The sequence below is a fragment of the Neolamprologus multifasciatus genome, chromosome 16 (genome assembly GCF_963576455.1).
Source record: "Neolamprologus multifasciatus chromosome 16, fNeoMul1.2, whole genome shotgun sequence".
Lineage (NCBI taxonomy): Eukaryota > Metazoa > Chordata > Actinopteri > Cichliformes > Cichlidae > Neolamprologus > Neolamprologus multifasciatus.
The window spans coordinates 2,414,155-2,429,090 of NC_140454.1; the positions used below are offsets into that span (position 1 = coordinate 2,414,155).

The window sequence follows — 14,936 nt, forward strand, 5'->3', positions numbered from 1 at the left end:
AGAGGAGGCCAATGTGATGATTAAGTTTAACATTGTCTACAATGTTGCCAAGGAGTGTCAAAGCACTTTAAGCACAAGCACTTATCTTTTTTGTAGAAATGTGCTCCAAATAAATAACTCTTTGTTGACAAGTTTGTTAATTAATTAGTTGAATATGTCAACACTTGATGACAGTATGCATTCTATTGCTCACTATCACAATTATTATGTAAATAAACATATTGCGGTAGCCCGTCGTGTTTCCTTATAAACCTATGCTATTTTTTTTCTTTCAAGAACAATGCAGCAATTTTATTTATTTAGAGAAGACCTTCAGAGCATGTCACAAATAATTGCAAGTGCATTACAATGGATTGACAAATATTGATATCAAGAATATAGTATAGAAAGAAACATCGTATGGCTCCCACAGGACCCGAGATGATTAATCAAAGATTATATGAAGAGATTAAATACTGAGAGAGGCTGGATATACAGCAGAAACTGACATCATGGCATTCTGATATTATATAATAGTACCTGCAACAAAAAAGTAAAATTTTAAAATGTTGTCAAGCTGCTCAAAGAAAAAAGTACCTCCAATATGTATATACAATATATAATTGATGTAATTATTTTTCTGTAGATTTTATCTATCTATCTATCTATCTATCTATCTATCTATCTATCTATCTATCTATCTATCTTTGGATCTGGGGCACTTGCTTTTGCTTTTAACTTATTTTGCAATTTTAAGGTTTTAGAGGCTAAGGAACCAAAACAAATATTTTGATGTATTTGAGGCCACAGGCTAACTGGCTGCCAACAAGAGAAAATAAGAAGTAATGTTCTTCTTTTCTATTGCAGTTTATATATAATATAATATATATTTGCAATTTGAAATATGGAAATATTATTTTATTTATCTGGCTTGACTTGAAGGGCTTATTTTGTCACAGCATGCTGGCATCACTGGAGCCAGACTTGACTATTTGAAATGTAACAATAAGTTTAACAGATTTTCTAAACCATGGGTAGAAAAGGGCATAGATGATAGGGTTGAGAAAGGAATTAAAATAAAACAAACATAAAAAAAAGGCAAGGGATAAAATATCAAGCAGTGTGTCCTGGCCTGAGAGTATTACACAGAAATATGGGAATAGGCATATCAGAAATGCAACAATAACAATGCCAAGAGTCCTAGCTGCTTTCAGTTCAGATTTTTTTGGACTTACTTTCCCCCTCTGTGTGCCAGCTGCAACATGATGTTGCATGGCCCGAATCTGAAACACGGCCACAGCAAATACTCTTACATACAAAATTACAATGACAGTAATGGGAAGGAGGATTGTAAAAATAAGATCGGTAACTTGTATTGCAAAGTCAATATAAATCACACACTCTCCAAAGCAGGAATTAAACCTACCTGGTTTATCCAGGTTATCCTTCAATAGCACACCGACTACTAGGAGCGAGCAAATCCAACATATTAAAACACAGGTCTGAACTCTTTTTGGAGTGACTTTGGTGGGATAATGAAGAGGATCACAAATGGCCACATAACGGTCAACTGAAATGAGCACCATGGTTCCTACTGAGGCAGAAGTAACAACTATATCGAAAACATAATACAAGACACACATGAGGTCACCAAGATACCAACAACCATCTATGAGCATACTTTGAAAGCACATATTGAAACCCACAAAGAAATCAGAGACTGCCAGGGAGAGGAGGAGGTAGTTTGTAGGGGTGTGGAGCTGCCTGGAGACATAAGAGATAGAAAAATATATATTATTTGTAGCATCAATTATTCCAGCCGATCATCCACATCAAAACATTGTCAAAAAGTTGTTCTGTTTAACTTATTTTATGTCAGTCATTTTCTCCTGTACAACTGCTAGACTTATAAATGTATTAAGTATCTACTTGAAGTGGGAGATGGAGATGATGACCAGCAGGTTTAGAGCCACAGTAAGAAGAGAAATGATGGTTAGAATTACATAAATAAGCACTGACTCCGAGGGAGAACGCTTTACTCTACTGCAGGAGGAGTTGAGATTTGGAAAGCAGAGTTCAGTTTCTGCCATCATCAGTTAGAAGTGCAAATGAGCCCCTGACACCTTTCTAACAAACTCAAATGTTATAACGTTGTCCCTCTTCTAAGATTCTTTCTTACTTAATGATTAAAGTCCCTCCTCTTTTGAGGAACATGAAACAACTGAAAACAGTGGGTGAACACCCAGGAACCCTGGCACGCTGCTTCACAGCGACAGTGTTCCTGGTTCGTATCTATTCAATGACACTTAAATACAGGTCCTCTGAGAGAGGGTCTGTATGAAGTTTGCATGCTCTCCTTTTGCTTGTGTTCATTTCCACTTGGTATTTCTTTAGTTCCAAGACATTACTCTGGTCCCCTCCCTGACTAAATCTGTTATACTCTAGTGTGACCTGTGGGAGGTGCTGTTGTAATAGGAACTGAGCCAGGCATACAGTCAGTTCACAAGGCTTAATGCTAATACAAAATCTTTCTATACAGTAGCACCAATCAAACAATTTACAATTTAATAAACAATAAACAAAGATCTACTTTATTAGATACAGTAAAAACTAGAAAATGTTATGATAGTATGAAGAAGACAGGATAAGCACTGCAGGGAATATATTAATGCCCAACACCATGTGTCACATTGGACAATTTTCTTGTGTATATTTTTGCTCATTTAGATTCAAGTGTAGATCACTGTGTGTTCAATTCAATTCAATTCAATTCAATTTTATTTATATAGCGCCAAATCACAACAAATGTCGCCTCAAGGCGCTTCATAGATACAGAGAAAAGCCCAACAATCATATGACCCCCTATGAGCAAGCACTTTGGCGACAGTGGGAAGGAAAAACTCCCTTTTAACAGGAAGAAACCTCCGGCAGAACCAGGCTCAGGGAGGGGCGGCCATCTGCTGCGACCGGTTGGGGTGAGAGAAGGAAGACAGGATAAAGACATGCTGTGGAAGAGAGACAGAGATTAATAACAGATACGATTCAATACAGAGAGGTCTGTTAATACATAGTGAGTGAGAAAGGTGACTGGAAAGGAAAAACTCAATGCATCATGGGAATCCCCCGGCAGCCTACATCTATTGCAGCATAACTAAGGGAGGATTCAGGGTCACCTGGTCCAGCCCTAACTATATGCTTTAGCAAAAAGGAAGGTTTTAAGCCTAATCTTAAAAGTAGAGATAGTGTCTGTCTCCTGAATCCAAACTGGAAGCTGGTTCCACAGAAGAGGGGCCTGAAAACTGAAGGCTCTCCCTCCCATTCTACTTTTAAATACTCTAGGAACAACAAGTAGGCCTGCAGAGCGGGAGCGAAGTGCTCTAATAGGGTGATATGGTACTACAAGGTCATTAAGATAAGATGGGGCCTGATTATTTAAGACCTTGTATGTGAGGAGCAGGATTTTGAATTCAATTCTGGATTTAACAGGAAGCCAATGAAGGGAAGCCAAAACAGGAGAAATATGCTCTCTCCTTCTAGTCCCTGTCAGTACTCTTGCTGCAGCATTTTGGATTAACTGAAGGCTTTTCAGTGAGTTTTTTGGACATCCTGATAATAATGAATTGCAGTAGTCCAGCCTGGAAGTAATAAATGCATGAACTAGTTTTTCAGCGTCACTCTGAGACAGGATATTTCTAATTTTAGAGATGTTGCGCAAATGGAAGAACGCAGTCTTACATATTTGTTTAATATGTGCGTTGAAGGACATATCCTGGTCAAAAATGACTCCAAGGTTCCTCACAGTGTTACTGGAGGCCAAGGTAATGCCATCCAGAGTAAGAATCTGGTTAGATACCATATTTCTAAGCTTTTCAGCGCCGAGTACAATGACCTCAGTTTTATCTGAGTTAAGAAGCAGAAAGTTAGTGGCCATCCAAGTCTTTATGTCTTTAAGACATTCCTGCAGTTTAACTAATTGGTGTGTGTTATCTGGCTTCATGGACAGATAGAGCTGGGTGTCATCTGCATAGCAGTGAAAATGTATGCTATGTCTTCTAATGATGCTGCCTAGGGGAAGCATGTATAATGTAAACAGAATTGGTCCTAGCACCGAACCCTGTGGAACTCCATAATTAACCTCAGTGTGTGAAGAGGACTCTCCATTTACATGCACAAATTGGAGTCTATTAGATAGATATGATACAAACCACTGCAGTGCAATACCTGTAATACCTACAGCATGTTCTAATCGCTCTAATAGGATATTATGGTCAACAGTATCGAATGCTGCACTAAGGTCAAGAAGGACAAGCACAGAGATGAGTCCACTGTCAGAGGCCATAAGAAGATCATTTGTAACCTTCAATAAAGCTGTTTCTGTGCTGTGATGAACTCTGAAACCTGACTGAAACTCTTCAAATAAACCATTCCTCTGCAGATGATCTGTTAGCTGTTTGACAACTACTCTTTCAAGGATTTTTGATATGAAAGGAAGGTTGGAGATTGGCCTATAATTAGCTAAGACTGCTGGGTCTAGAGATGGCTTTTTGAGTAAAGGTTTAACTGCAGCCACCTTGAAGGCCTGTGGTACATAGCCGATTATTAGAGATAGGTTGATCATATATAAGATCGAAGAATTAATCAATGGCAGGACTTCTTTGAGCAGTTTTGTAGGAATGGGGTCTAAAAGACACGTTGATGGTTTGGAGGAAGTAATTATTGAAGTTAACTCAGAAAGATCGATTGGAAAAAAAGAGTCTAACTTAACATCAATGGAACTAAGAGTAGCTGTAGATAATATTACATCTGTGGGATGATTATTGGTAATTTTTTCTCTAATGATAAAAATTTTATTTGTGAAGAAGTTCATGAAGTCATCACTAGTTAACGTTAAAGGGATGGTTGGCTCAACAGAGCTCTGACTTTTTGTCAGCCTGGCTACAGTGCTGAAGAGAAACCTGGGGTTGTTCTTATTTTCTTCAATCAGTGATGAGTAGTAAGCTGTTCTGGCTTCGCGGAGGGCTTTCTTATAAAGCAACAAACTATTTCTCCAGGCTAAATGATGATCCTCTAAATTTGTGACACGCCATTTCCTCTCCAGATTACGAGTCATCTGCTTTAGGGTACGTGTTTGAGAATTATACCACGGGGTCAGGTACTTCTGATTAGAGACCTTAGTTTTCACTGGAGCTACAGTATCCAGAGTCGTACGTAGTGAGGAGGTGAAATTATTAACAAGATAATCGACCTCTGTTGGGGTAGCGTTCAGATAGCTGCTCTGCTCTGTGTTGGTACAGGGCATTGACGATGATAACAGTGGCTGGATTATATTCTTAAACTTAGTTACAGCGCTTTCAGAAAGACATCTACTTTGATAAAGTCCACTCTCCACTGCTGCGTAATCAATTATTGTAAATGTAAATGTTATCAAGAAATGATCAGACAGGAGAGGGTTTTCAGGAAACACTGTTAAATGTTCAGTTTCTATGCCATATGTTAAAACAAGATCTAGAGTGTGATTAAAGTGGTGGGTGGGTTCTTTTACATTTTGAGAGAAACCAATTGAGTCTAACAACAGATTAAATGCCATGTTGAGGCTGTCATTTTTAGCATCTACATGGATGTTAAAATCACCCACAATAATTATTTTATCTGAGCTCAGAACTAAATTAGATATAAAGTCTGAGAAATCAGACAGAAACTCTGTGTAAGGCCCAGGTGGACGATAGATGATAACAAGTAAGACTGGTTTCTGAGTTTCACAGCTGGGGTGGACAATGCTAAGCATCAGGCTTTCAAATGAATTAAAAGTCTGTCTTGGTCTATCATTAATTAATAGACTGGTGTGAAAAATTGCTGCCACACCGCCCCCTCGACCTGTGCTTCGAGATTTCTGGTAGTTAGAATGACTCGGGGGTGTTGATTCATTTAAACTAACATAATCATCCTGCTGCAACCAGGTTTCTGTAAGGCAGAGTAAATCAATTTGTTGATCAATTATTAAGTCATGTACTAACAGAGACTTGGAGGAGAGAGACCTAATATTTAATAATCCACATTTCACTGTTTTACTCTTTGGTTCAGATGTGGATACTGTATTATTCTTTCTTTGTGATTGTTTAAGTTGTTTGTTTTTTGTCTTTTTGGAAGCAGACACAGTCTCTATGGAGATGGGTTTTTGGGGGGGTAGCAGGAGGAGAGAAGCTGCAGAGAGGCGTGTAAGACTGCAACTCTGCTTCCTGGTCCCAACTCTGGATAGTCATATTTTGAGGGGTTTAATAAATTTGTCCATATTTCTAGAAATGAGAGCTGCTCCATCCAAAGTGGGATGGATGCCATCTCTCCTAACAAGACCAGGTTTCCTCCAGAAGGTTTGCCAATTATCTATGAAGCCCACATCGTTTCTGGGACACCACTCAGACAGCCAGCAATTTAAGGAGAACATGCGGCTAAACATGTCACTCCTGGTCTGATTGGGGAGGGGACCAGAGAAAACTACAGAGTCCGACATTGTTTTGGCAAAGTTACACACCGATTCAATATTGATTTTAGTGACCTCCGATTGGCGTAACCGGGTGTCATTACTGCCGACGTGAATTATGATTTTATTGAATTTACGTTTACCCTTAGCCAGCAGTTTTAAATTTCCTTCAATGTCGCCTGCTCTGGCCCCTGGAAGACAATTGACTATGGTTGCCGGTGTCTCTAGCTTCACATGTCTGAGAACAGAGTCACCAATTACCAGAGTTTGACCCCCGGCGGGTGTGTCACCGAGTGGGGAAAAACGGTTAGACACATGAACGGGTAGGTGGTGTACCTGGGGCTTCTGTTTAGGACTACGCTTCCTTCTCACCGTTACCCAGCCTTTCCCCAGCTGCTTGGGGTCTGCCGGGGAACAGCTAGCGGGGCCTACGCTATCTTCGGCTGCACCAGCTACAGGGGCCTGGCTAGCTAAGGGTGAGAGCAGGGTGCAAAGCCGAGTCTCCAATTCAGTAATCCTGGCCTCCAGAGCTGCAAATATGCTACATTTGTTACAGATATCATTACTGCTAAAGGAGGCCGAGGAGTAACTAAACATCTGACACAATGAGCAAGAAAGTGCAGAAGGGACAGGTGAAGTAGCCATGGTGCTAACGGGTCGGCTACGAGCTAAGCTAGCGAAACAGTACAGAGACAGTGAGTGAATACTATAAATTCAATTCAATGCCCATCACCACTCAAGCTCAATTTCCATGCAGTGCATTCACTGTCTGCAATGATAAGAAGTGATTAAATCACTCTAAAACACAATCAATGCATTAATTGGTGCTTTCTGATACAATAAAATAGCAATAAATAAACAAAATAAGCAACCACAAAAATAAGAACAGTCCTCAGCTCTTTGCATTCAAGTTAAACCAGTTTTAAAACAAATTACAATGGCCATAGGTGTATAAGGACCTCAGCCCAGCAGTCAGAAATCCACACCAGCAAAGTAGCAGCTTGGCCATCTGTCTCTAGGTTAGGGTCACATCTTAATAAGTATTGGCAAGAGTGAGTCCACTACAAGTTTCCCTACAGGTATGAACCAGTCTTTTTTCCTAAAGGGGTAAAAATAACTTTAAACATCGACATCAAAGGAGCTTGCAAAGAAAACTTTACCAAAACTCGAGCAGAATGTTTTCTGTGACCTACATCTCCAATAGAAGGCTATGCCACCCACATTAAGCTGTCTTAGAAAAGTTAAAAGGCCAAATCGTACGGCTTAGACCAGTCATTCACACAGCTCCAGATTCACACAAAAGATCAACTAATTACCTGGACCTGTGCATATGAAAGGGGAAAACCCAGCCCTATATACCAGGGCCGGTTCCCAGACTCAGGTCTCACCTGTCACACTACGAAGAGTCCTGATGTTTCTGTCAGAGTTGATTCTTTGAAAACTGTGATTTGTGCAAAGTCACATGGCCATTGCTTGTATGTGCGCTGATTAAAAATAATTTTTCATATTAGGATGTAGCCTTTGCATGTAATGAGCAGTCTCGTTGCTGTAATTTTTCCATTGCACACAAGAAACCACAAGTTCCTGTTTTAATAAGTTTAGCAGGACTGCTCACTTCTGCTTTTGTACATGTTGGTTTGTTAAAAGGTCATGCCCTAAAATGGAGTGACTTGAGATGTTGTTGAAGGGTCACGCCATAAATTGTGTCAGGAAATCACACACACACTCTTGCTTGCTCAGGTATGCTCGCCTTAACTGTCACGTGGTTAACTGAATGTATGACTGCATTTTATCAATAAAAGGAGCTGTAAGGGAAGTCAGGTTCGGAGTTGGCTGAGTTCGGGTGAAGGCCTTACAAATTTGAGACCCCAGCCCAACTTCCCTTGCCGGCAAGTAAAACCAATCGAACTCTGAGTGTCTTGCTTGGTTCACAGTGACAGGTCTCTGAGACAGCAAGGTCAGTGAGTTTAGACTCACTGACCTTGGTCCTTCGAGCCGGATCCAAAGATATCACCGCTCATCGAGGAGAGGGAGGACACACCGAAGTTATAGTCAAAAGCTATAATGGAATTATAACGTCGAGACTGCGTCCTCTCATCTCATGGTACACAAGTGCACACGATCTTATGAGACCTAATAAGGATATGATTTTTATCAGCATACAAATGATTACATATTTTTAAGCATAAATGATTATATGTTTCTAAGCACAAATGACAATATAAAAAAAATCTCACTCTTACAATCACTGTCGTGGACAACCTCCTGAATGGTGTGTGTCGCCGCCACTGCCTAACATGTAGCTGGCCTCCTGAACTGTTTCCACGCTGCCACTGCCTCCCGCGGGGCCTGCCCCCTGAACTGTTTCACCCTGGTCTTCTGTGGTGTTGGCCCCCGGGTCAGCCGCCTTAATTATGTTTCGAACTGTTTCTCGAGCTCCAGTGTGTGTTACGGACGTTTTGTTTTGGGACTTTGTTTTGGGTCTGCTCCGAGTCATCTGCATATTTAATAACGGCCCTGTTTTCATATCTGCTCTGACACGTGTTTGTATCTGGTCTTTAAGTCTGCAGAATTAGCCATGTCTGGGCCCAGACTCTGCTGCAGGTCCCTAAGTCAAACTATCACTGCAGCATTACTGAGAGTTGAAAAACGGTCTAAATTCTTTCATCTCTTTTTTTTTTTTTTTTTTTTTTGCCTGTCCCATTTGGTTCTTTAGCCATCAGAATTGTTGTCTGAAGACCAACAAGGAGACCCAATGGATTTATTTTGCCAAATGGATCATCATGGCATTGCCGTATTGGTCCATTTGATCAACCTTTGTTTTTATTATTTATTTTATTTTATTTTCAGTTGTTACAGACGGGACAGACATGAGTGAGGGATAGGAAAGGGAGAAAGAAAGAGGAAGGAAAAGAAAAACAGAAGGGGAGAGGGACAGTGAGAAAGGGGGGGGAAAATATCTCCTGGATCACCTGTTGAGAGAAAAAGAATAGAAAACAACCAAAAAAAAAAACAAAGCAACATACTAAACACAACACCATCGCATTAATCTACCTAAGTGCAAACAGCAGTAAATACTAAATATTGAATGTTGTTGTGCAGCACGCAGAACAGACAGCGCACAATGTGCTTTGAAGCAGCAGCCAAGAAAGGTGTGATTTAAGTCTACGGACAGTGAACACCCGTGTGCACACCTGTGTGGATTGGCGCGCTTGTATTCAAATGGTTTCCCCATGTAATGGTCTGCTAGAGGATGTAGAGAGCCATAGCCCTGTCCCCCAGGGCATGAAGCAGGCATGGAGGAGATCCATGCCCCAGACATCCAGAGGCCCCAGAGTGCAAGAGCCCAAGGAGGACCACCGGAGGGGCATCCGTGCCACCTTCATTGGAAGGGCTGAGGATCCCCAGACGAGGGGTCACCCAGTAGCCACCAGGCAGAAGCTAGAGGGGGCTGCACCGGCGAGCCCGCCGGCTCTGCCGGCAGCCAGCTGTGCCAGAGTGAACAGAGCCACAGGCACAGAGGCCGGAGGCCCGAGGGCCCCCACGCGCCCCGGAAGAGGCCTGACCAAGCAACAGGCGCCAGGCCCCGCCAAGTAGCCACCGGGAGTGAGCTGGTACATACCTGAGCACCCAGCCCCGGACACCAAGAACCACCAATGCACCGACCCCTGAGGGCATCAGTCACCGGCAGGGAGTGTGGTGAGGGGAGATAGGCCTCCACACTTTGGAGGGCCTGGGAGTTCCCAGAGAGGTGGAGTCTAAGACACAGACAAACAGATATATAGACACAGACAAACAGGCACACACAGACACAGACATGCATTCCCACCCTCATGCACACATTTACAAACACTCAGCACTCACCCAACGTAGGGATAAACATAAATGGTACACACAATCACACTCCCCAAACATACTCTATACCCTGGGTCCAGGTATCCTCGCCCCCAGAGGGGGAAACGGCACCCAGACCCAAGAGATGTTACCCTTCCCTCCGGGGCGGAGGCAAGCAGACTGTCCCAGGCTCCGCAGCAGCAGGGAGGCCAATCGGACAGCCAGCATCTCCTCCCAGCCCCCCCGCCCCAATGGCTAGTAGAGAACGGGGGGGTGTTAAGACCCCATACCTTCCTCCTCCCACTCATGTGTAGTGTTGCTGCGTGTTGCTCTAAAGTGCATTTAAAACAAGGGAGAGCATGGTGCTGCTGCCAGAGAGCAGCAGGTGTTAGCACGGCCCCTCCCGAGAACCCTCAATGTCTACATGGATTTAAAATTGAGAGGTGGGCACCGGCGCCAGAGGTAGGTTTGAATACACAGACCGTCTACTGGACGCCGTTAACGTGCCCACCCTCAAGGCCCTATATATATATATATATATATATATATATATATATATATATATGTGTGTGTGTGTTATTAGAGTGTAAGTAATGTGGATGTCTAAGTTGTGAGATAAAATTGAGGCACAGGTGGCCAGAAGAGGACAGAGGGGGGGAATGTCTCCCCTGCACCCTGGTGACACACCCGCAACCCAAGGCCCTACCTGTGTGGGTGGGTGTGGTGGAGCGGGAAGAGGGAGGTAGCCAGGGATGGGGAGGAAAAGAAGGGAGGGGAGGATGCTCCTCCCTAGGGCCAGCTCCCCCACTGACCCCAGTAGGCACCCCCGTCCTCTGGTATCCACCAAGGCAAGGGAGCCCAGGCCCATCCAGACCAAGGCCTACGGCAGCAGCACCGCCAAGCCCCACAGGACCCGGGGCAGCCCACCCTACCCCACCGCAGAGGAAACTGTACCCACCCCAACATTCAATCATCTCCCAGACTACACAAGACAACAGACACCAAGGTTAAGTTTATTCTCCACCTCTCCTATGTCTCTCCCCCACCTGCAGAGTGGACTCCTGCAAGGTTGGAACAACCTCCCTGCCAGTTGAAGAGCCCCCCAGTTAGGCCAATGCACAAGAGGCCCCCTGCACCAGGGCTGAGCCCCCGTGCACCCACCCGCCCACAACCTCGGCAACACACCGACGAGGACCGAAGCCCCCAAGGCCCAGCCAGAGCCCCAGCACGGAGGCGAAGCACCCCCGAACCCCAAACCCCCACGCCTGCCCCGGATCCACATAGGGGCAGCCAAGCCACCAGGCCAGTAACCTACGTCCGCCAGCACAGACCATCCTCCAGCCCCGCTGCACGCAGCCATGAGGAGAACAACCTCTAAGAGCGACCAGAGCCACTAACCAGGTTATGAACACAACCCCTGGGTTAAGCCCTCCAGGGATAACGTCTCTAGGGGTCCTCCAGGTGCCCTCCAGGTGCCCTAAGCCCGTCCCAACCTCCACATCAACCACAATAGCTAAGGCGGGACCAAACCACGACCCCCTACCCCCGCTAGGTGATGGAGCTGATCAAAGGAGCCCAGAGGGATTGATCTAATGTGGTGGCAGAGGCTATATCGAGACTAATGTGATCTATTAGATAGTTTCTATATTGGCTAGAATTAAGATTATTTATATTTTTCCAGTTCATGAGGACCGTTTTCTTGGCGATGCATAGGGCAGTAAAAACCATGTGGACTGTATTAGTTTCAGTAGTGACATCATCCAAATTTCCCAACAAGCATACTAAAGGGGAAGTTGGAATTTTACATTTCAGACACTTTGATAAGTCTTCACATATCTCGTGGCAAAACTTCTGCACTGGTGGACATAACCAAAGAGCGTGTATGTAATTGTCTGGTGTATTGCCTTGACAGTGTGAGCAGTTGTTGGCGGATGTAAAGCCCATCTTGAACATTCGATGACCTGTATAGTGCACTCTATGTAGTATTTTGTATTGTATTAATTGCAGACTGGGATTTTTAATCAATTTAAAGGTTTTTAAGCAAATCTGAGACCAGACGTTTTGGTCTAAGCTGACTGATAAATCTGCTTCCCACTTTGGAATAGGAAGGGATATTGATTCATCTATTTTAGAAAGTGTTCTGTATATTTTAGATGATAATTTGGGGGATTTAAGAGTAAGAAAATGTACCGCACTTAGTGGTGTTTGTAATTCAACTTGACTGAGGTTAAATTTCTTTTTTACTATGGATTTAATTAGTTGATATTCTAAAAATCTTTTCTTGTTGATCCCATATTGTGTAACTAGTCTGTCAATGGAATAAATTCTGTTCCCTCTAATATATGTTCTAAGTATTTAATTCCTTTACAACTCCATTCTGGGAAATTAATCATATTATTGTTTTGTAATATGTCAGGGTTATTCCAGATAGGTGTACGTTTGCATGGGATTAATGAAGACTCTGTTATTTTTAGAAACTCCCACCATGCTGTCAGAGAAAAGCTGATGTTGATGCTTTTGAAGCATTCATGTCTTTTGATGTTTGAGCTAATAAATGGTAGGTCTGAAATCTCCAGATCATTGCATAGTGCCTGTTCAACATCTAGCCAGGGCTCATCTAAGAGGGTACATTTTAACCATTCTGAGATGAACTGAAGCCTGTTGGCTAAGAAGTATTGGTAAAAATTAGGCAGATCTAATCCTCCTCTATCCTTGATTCTTTGTAGCATTTTTAATCTGATACACGGGGGTTTATCTTTCCAAAGGAATTTAGAAATATATGAATCCAGAGATCTGAACCAATCTTGTGATGGTTTGTTAGGGATCATTAAAAATAAGTAATTTATTTTTGGCAAGATAATCATTTTTATAGTGGCGACCCTTCCCATGAGTGATATGGGTAGAAATTTCCATCTAGTCAGATCACCTTCTACTTTCTTTAGAAGTGGGATGTGGTTTAATTTAGTTAAGTCTGAAAGCTTAGGAGAAACATTAATACCTAAATATTTAATATTTCCAGATTGTAGTGGGGCAGAAGAAGAATTATGGAAGGAGCAGTTAATGGGAAGAACTGTAGATTTTGGCCAGTTAATTGAATAATCTGAAACTCTTGAATACCCAATAATTATTAGAGTAATTACCTCAGAGAGGTTGATTTGTGAGTTTTGCAGAAAAAGCAACACATCATCCACATAGAGACTGATTTTATGTTCTACGTTCTTACATTTTATGCCCTTAATTGTTGTAGCCTGTCTAAATGCTGCTGCTAGAGGTTCGATAAAAATTGCAAAAAGTGAAGGGGAGAGTGGGCATCCCTGTCTGGTGCCCCTCAGGAGACAAAAGCTGGAGAATGTCTGGTCATTTGTTCTGATACGAGCTGTTGGGGAATTGTATAATATTCTTATCCAATTTATGAAAGAGTTTCCAAAACCAAATTTTTGTAAATTTGCAAATAAAAATTTCCAGTTAACTCTGTCAAATGCTTTTTCTGCATCTAGAGATAATATTATGGTTTCAATGTTTTTATTGTATGAGTAGTCTATTAAATTAAGTAATCTACGAGTGTTTGTTGAGGAGTGCCGACCTTTTATGAAACCAGTTTGGTCAGGATGAATTAAGAGGGGGGGTTATTTTCACTAATCTCTTTGAGAGAGCTTTGCAGATTATTTTAAGGTCTACATTTAAAAGAGAAATTGGACGATAACTTGAGGGAAATAAAGGGTCTTTGCCTGGTTTTAGCAGGAGACTAATTCAATTCAATTCAATTCAATTTTATTTATATAGCGCCAAATCACAACAAATGTCGCCTCAAGGCGCTTCATAGATACAGAGAAAAGCCCAACAATCATATGACCCCCTATGAGCAAGCACTTTGGCGACAGTGGGAAGGAAAAACTCCCTTTTAACAGGAAGAAACCTCCGGCAGAACCAGGCTCAGGGAGGGGCGGCCATCTGCTGCGACCGGTTGGGGTGAGAGAAGGAAGACAGGATAAAGACATGCTGTGGAAGAGAGACAGAGATTAATAACAGATACGATTCAATACAGAGAGGTCTGTTAATACATAGTGAGTGAGAAAGGTGACTGGAAAGGAAAAACTCAATGCATCATGGGAATCCCCCGGCAGCCTACATCTATTGCAGCATAACTAAGGGAGGATTCAGGGTCACCTGGTCCAGCCCTAACTATATGCTTTAGCAAAAAGGAAGGTTTTAAGCCTAATCTTAAAAGTAGAGATAGTGTCTGTCTCCTGAATCCAAACTGGAAGCTGGTTCCACAGAAGAGGGGCCTGAAAACTGAAGGCTCTCCCTCCCATTCTACTTTTAAATACTCTAGGAACAACAAGTAGGCCTGCAGAGCGGGAGCGAAGTGCTCTAATAGGGTGATATGGTACTACAAGGTCATTAAGATAAGATGGGGCCTGATTATTTAAGACCTTGTATGTGAGGAGCAGGATTTTGAATTCAATTCTGGATTTAACAGGAAGCCAATGAAGGGAAGCCAAAACAGGAGAAATATGCTCTCTCCTTCTAGTCCCTGTCAGTACTCTTGCTGCAGCATTTTGGATTAACTGAAGGCTTTTCAGTGAGTTTTTTGGACATCCTGATAATAATGAATTGCAGTAGTCTAGCCTGGAAGTAATAAATG

The 14,936-nt window shown here is 42.5% G+C and overlaps 1 protein-coding gene across 1 annotated transcript; it reads right to left on the reverse strand.

Moving 5' to 3' along the window:
* Positions 1 to 897: 897 nt before the first annotated feature.
* On the reverse strand, positions 898 to 2,727 carry LOC146499979 (trace amine-associated receptor 13c-like). The gene is made up of 2 exons (XM_085136139.1): positions 1,909 to 2,727; positions 898 to 1,743 (listed from the first exon to the last, which is right to left on the reverse strand). Exons 1-2 carry the CDS (start codon positions 2,070 to 2,072, stop codon positions 933 to 935), a joined length of 975 nt encoding a protein of 324 aa, XP_084992265.1. The 5' UTR covers positions 2,073 to 2,727; the 3' UTR covers positions 898 to 932.
* Positions 2,728 to 14,936: the final 12,209 nt, after the last annotated feature.

Bases quoted from the DNA above. Each gene is read 5' to 3' on its own strand.
- LOC146499979 (XM_085136139.1), bottom strand. From the start codon at position 2,072: ATGATGGCAGAAACTGAACTCTGCTTTCCAAATCTCAACTCCTCCTGC. The intron at 1,744-1,908 runs GTAGATACTTAA...TTATGTCTCCAG, and splicing joins ATCTCCATCTCCCACTTCAA to GCAGCTCCACACCCCTACAA.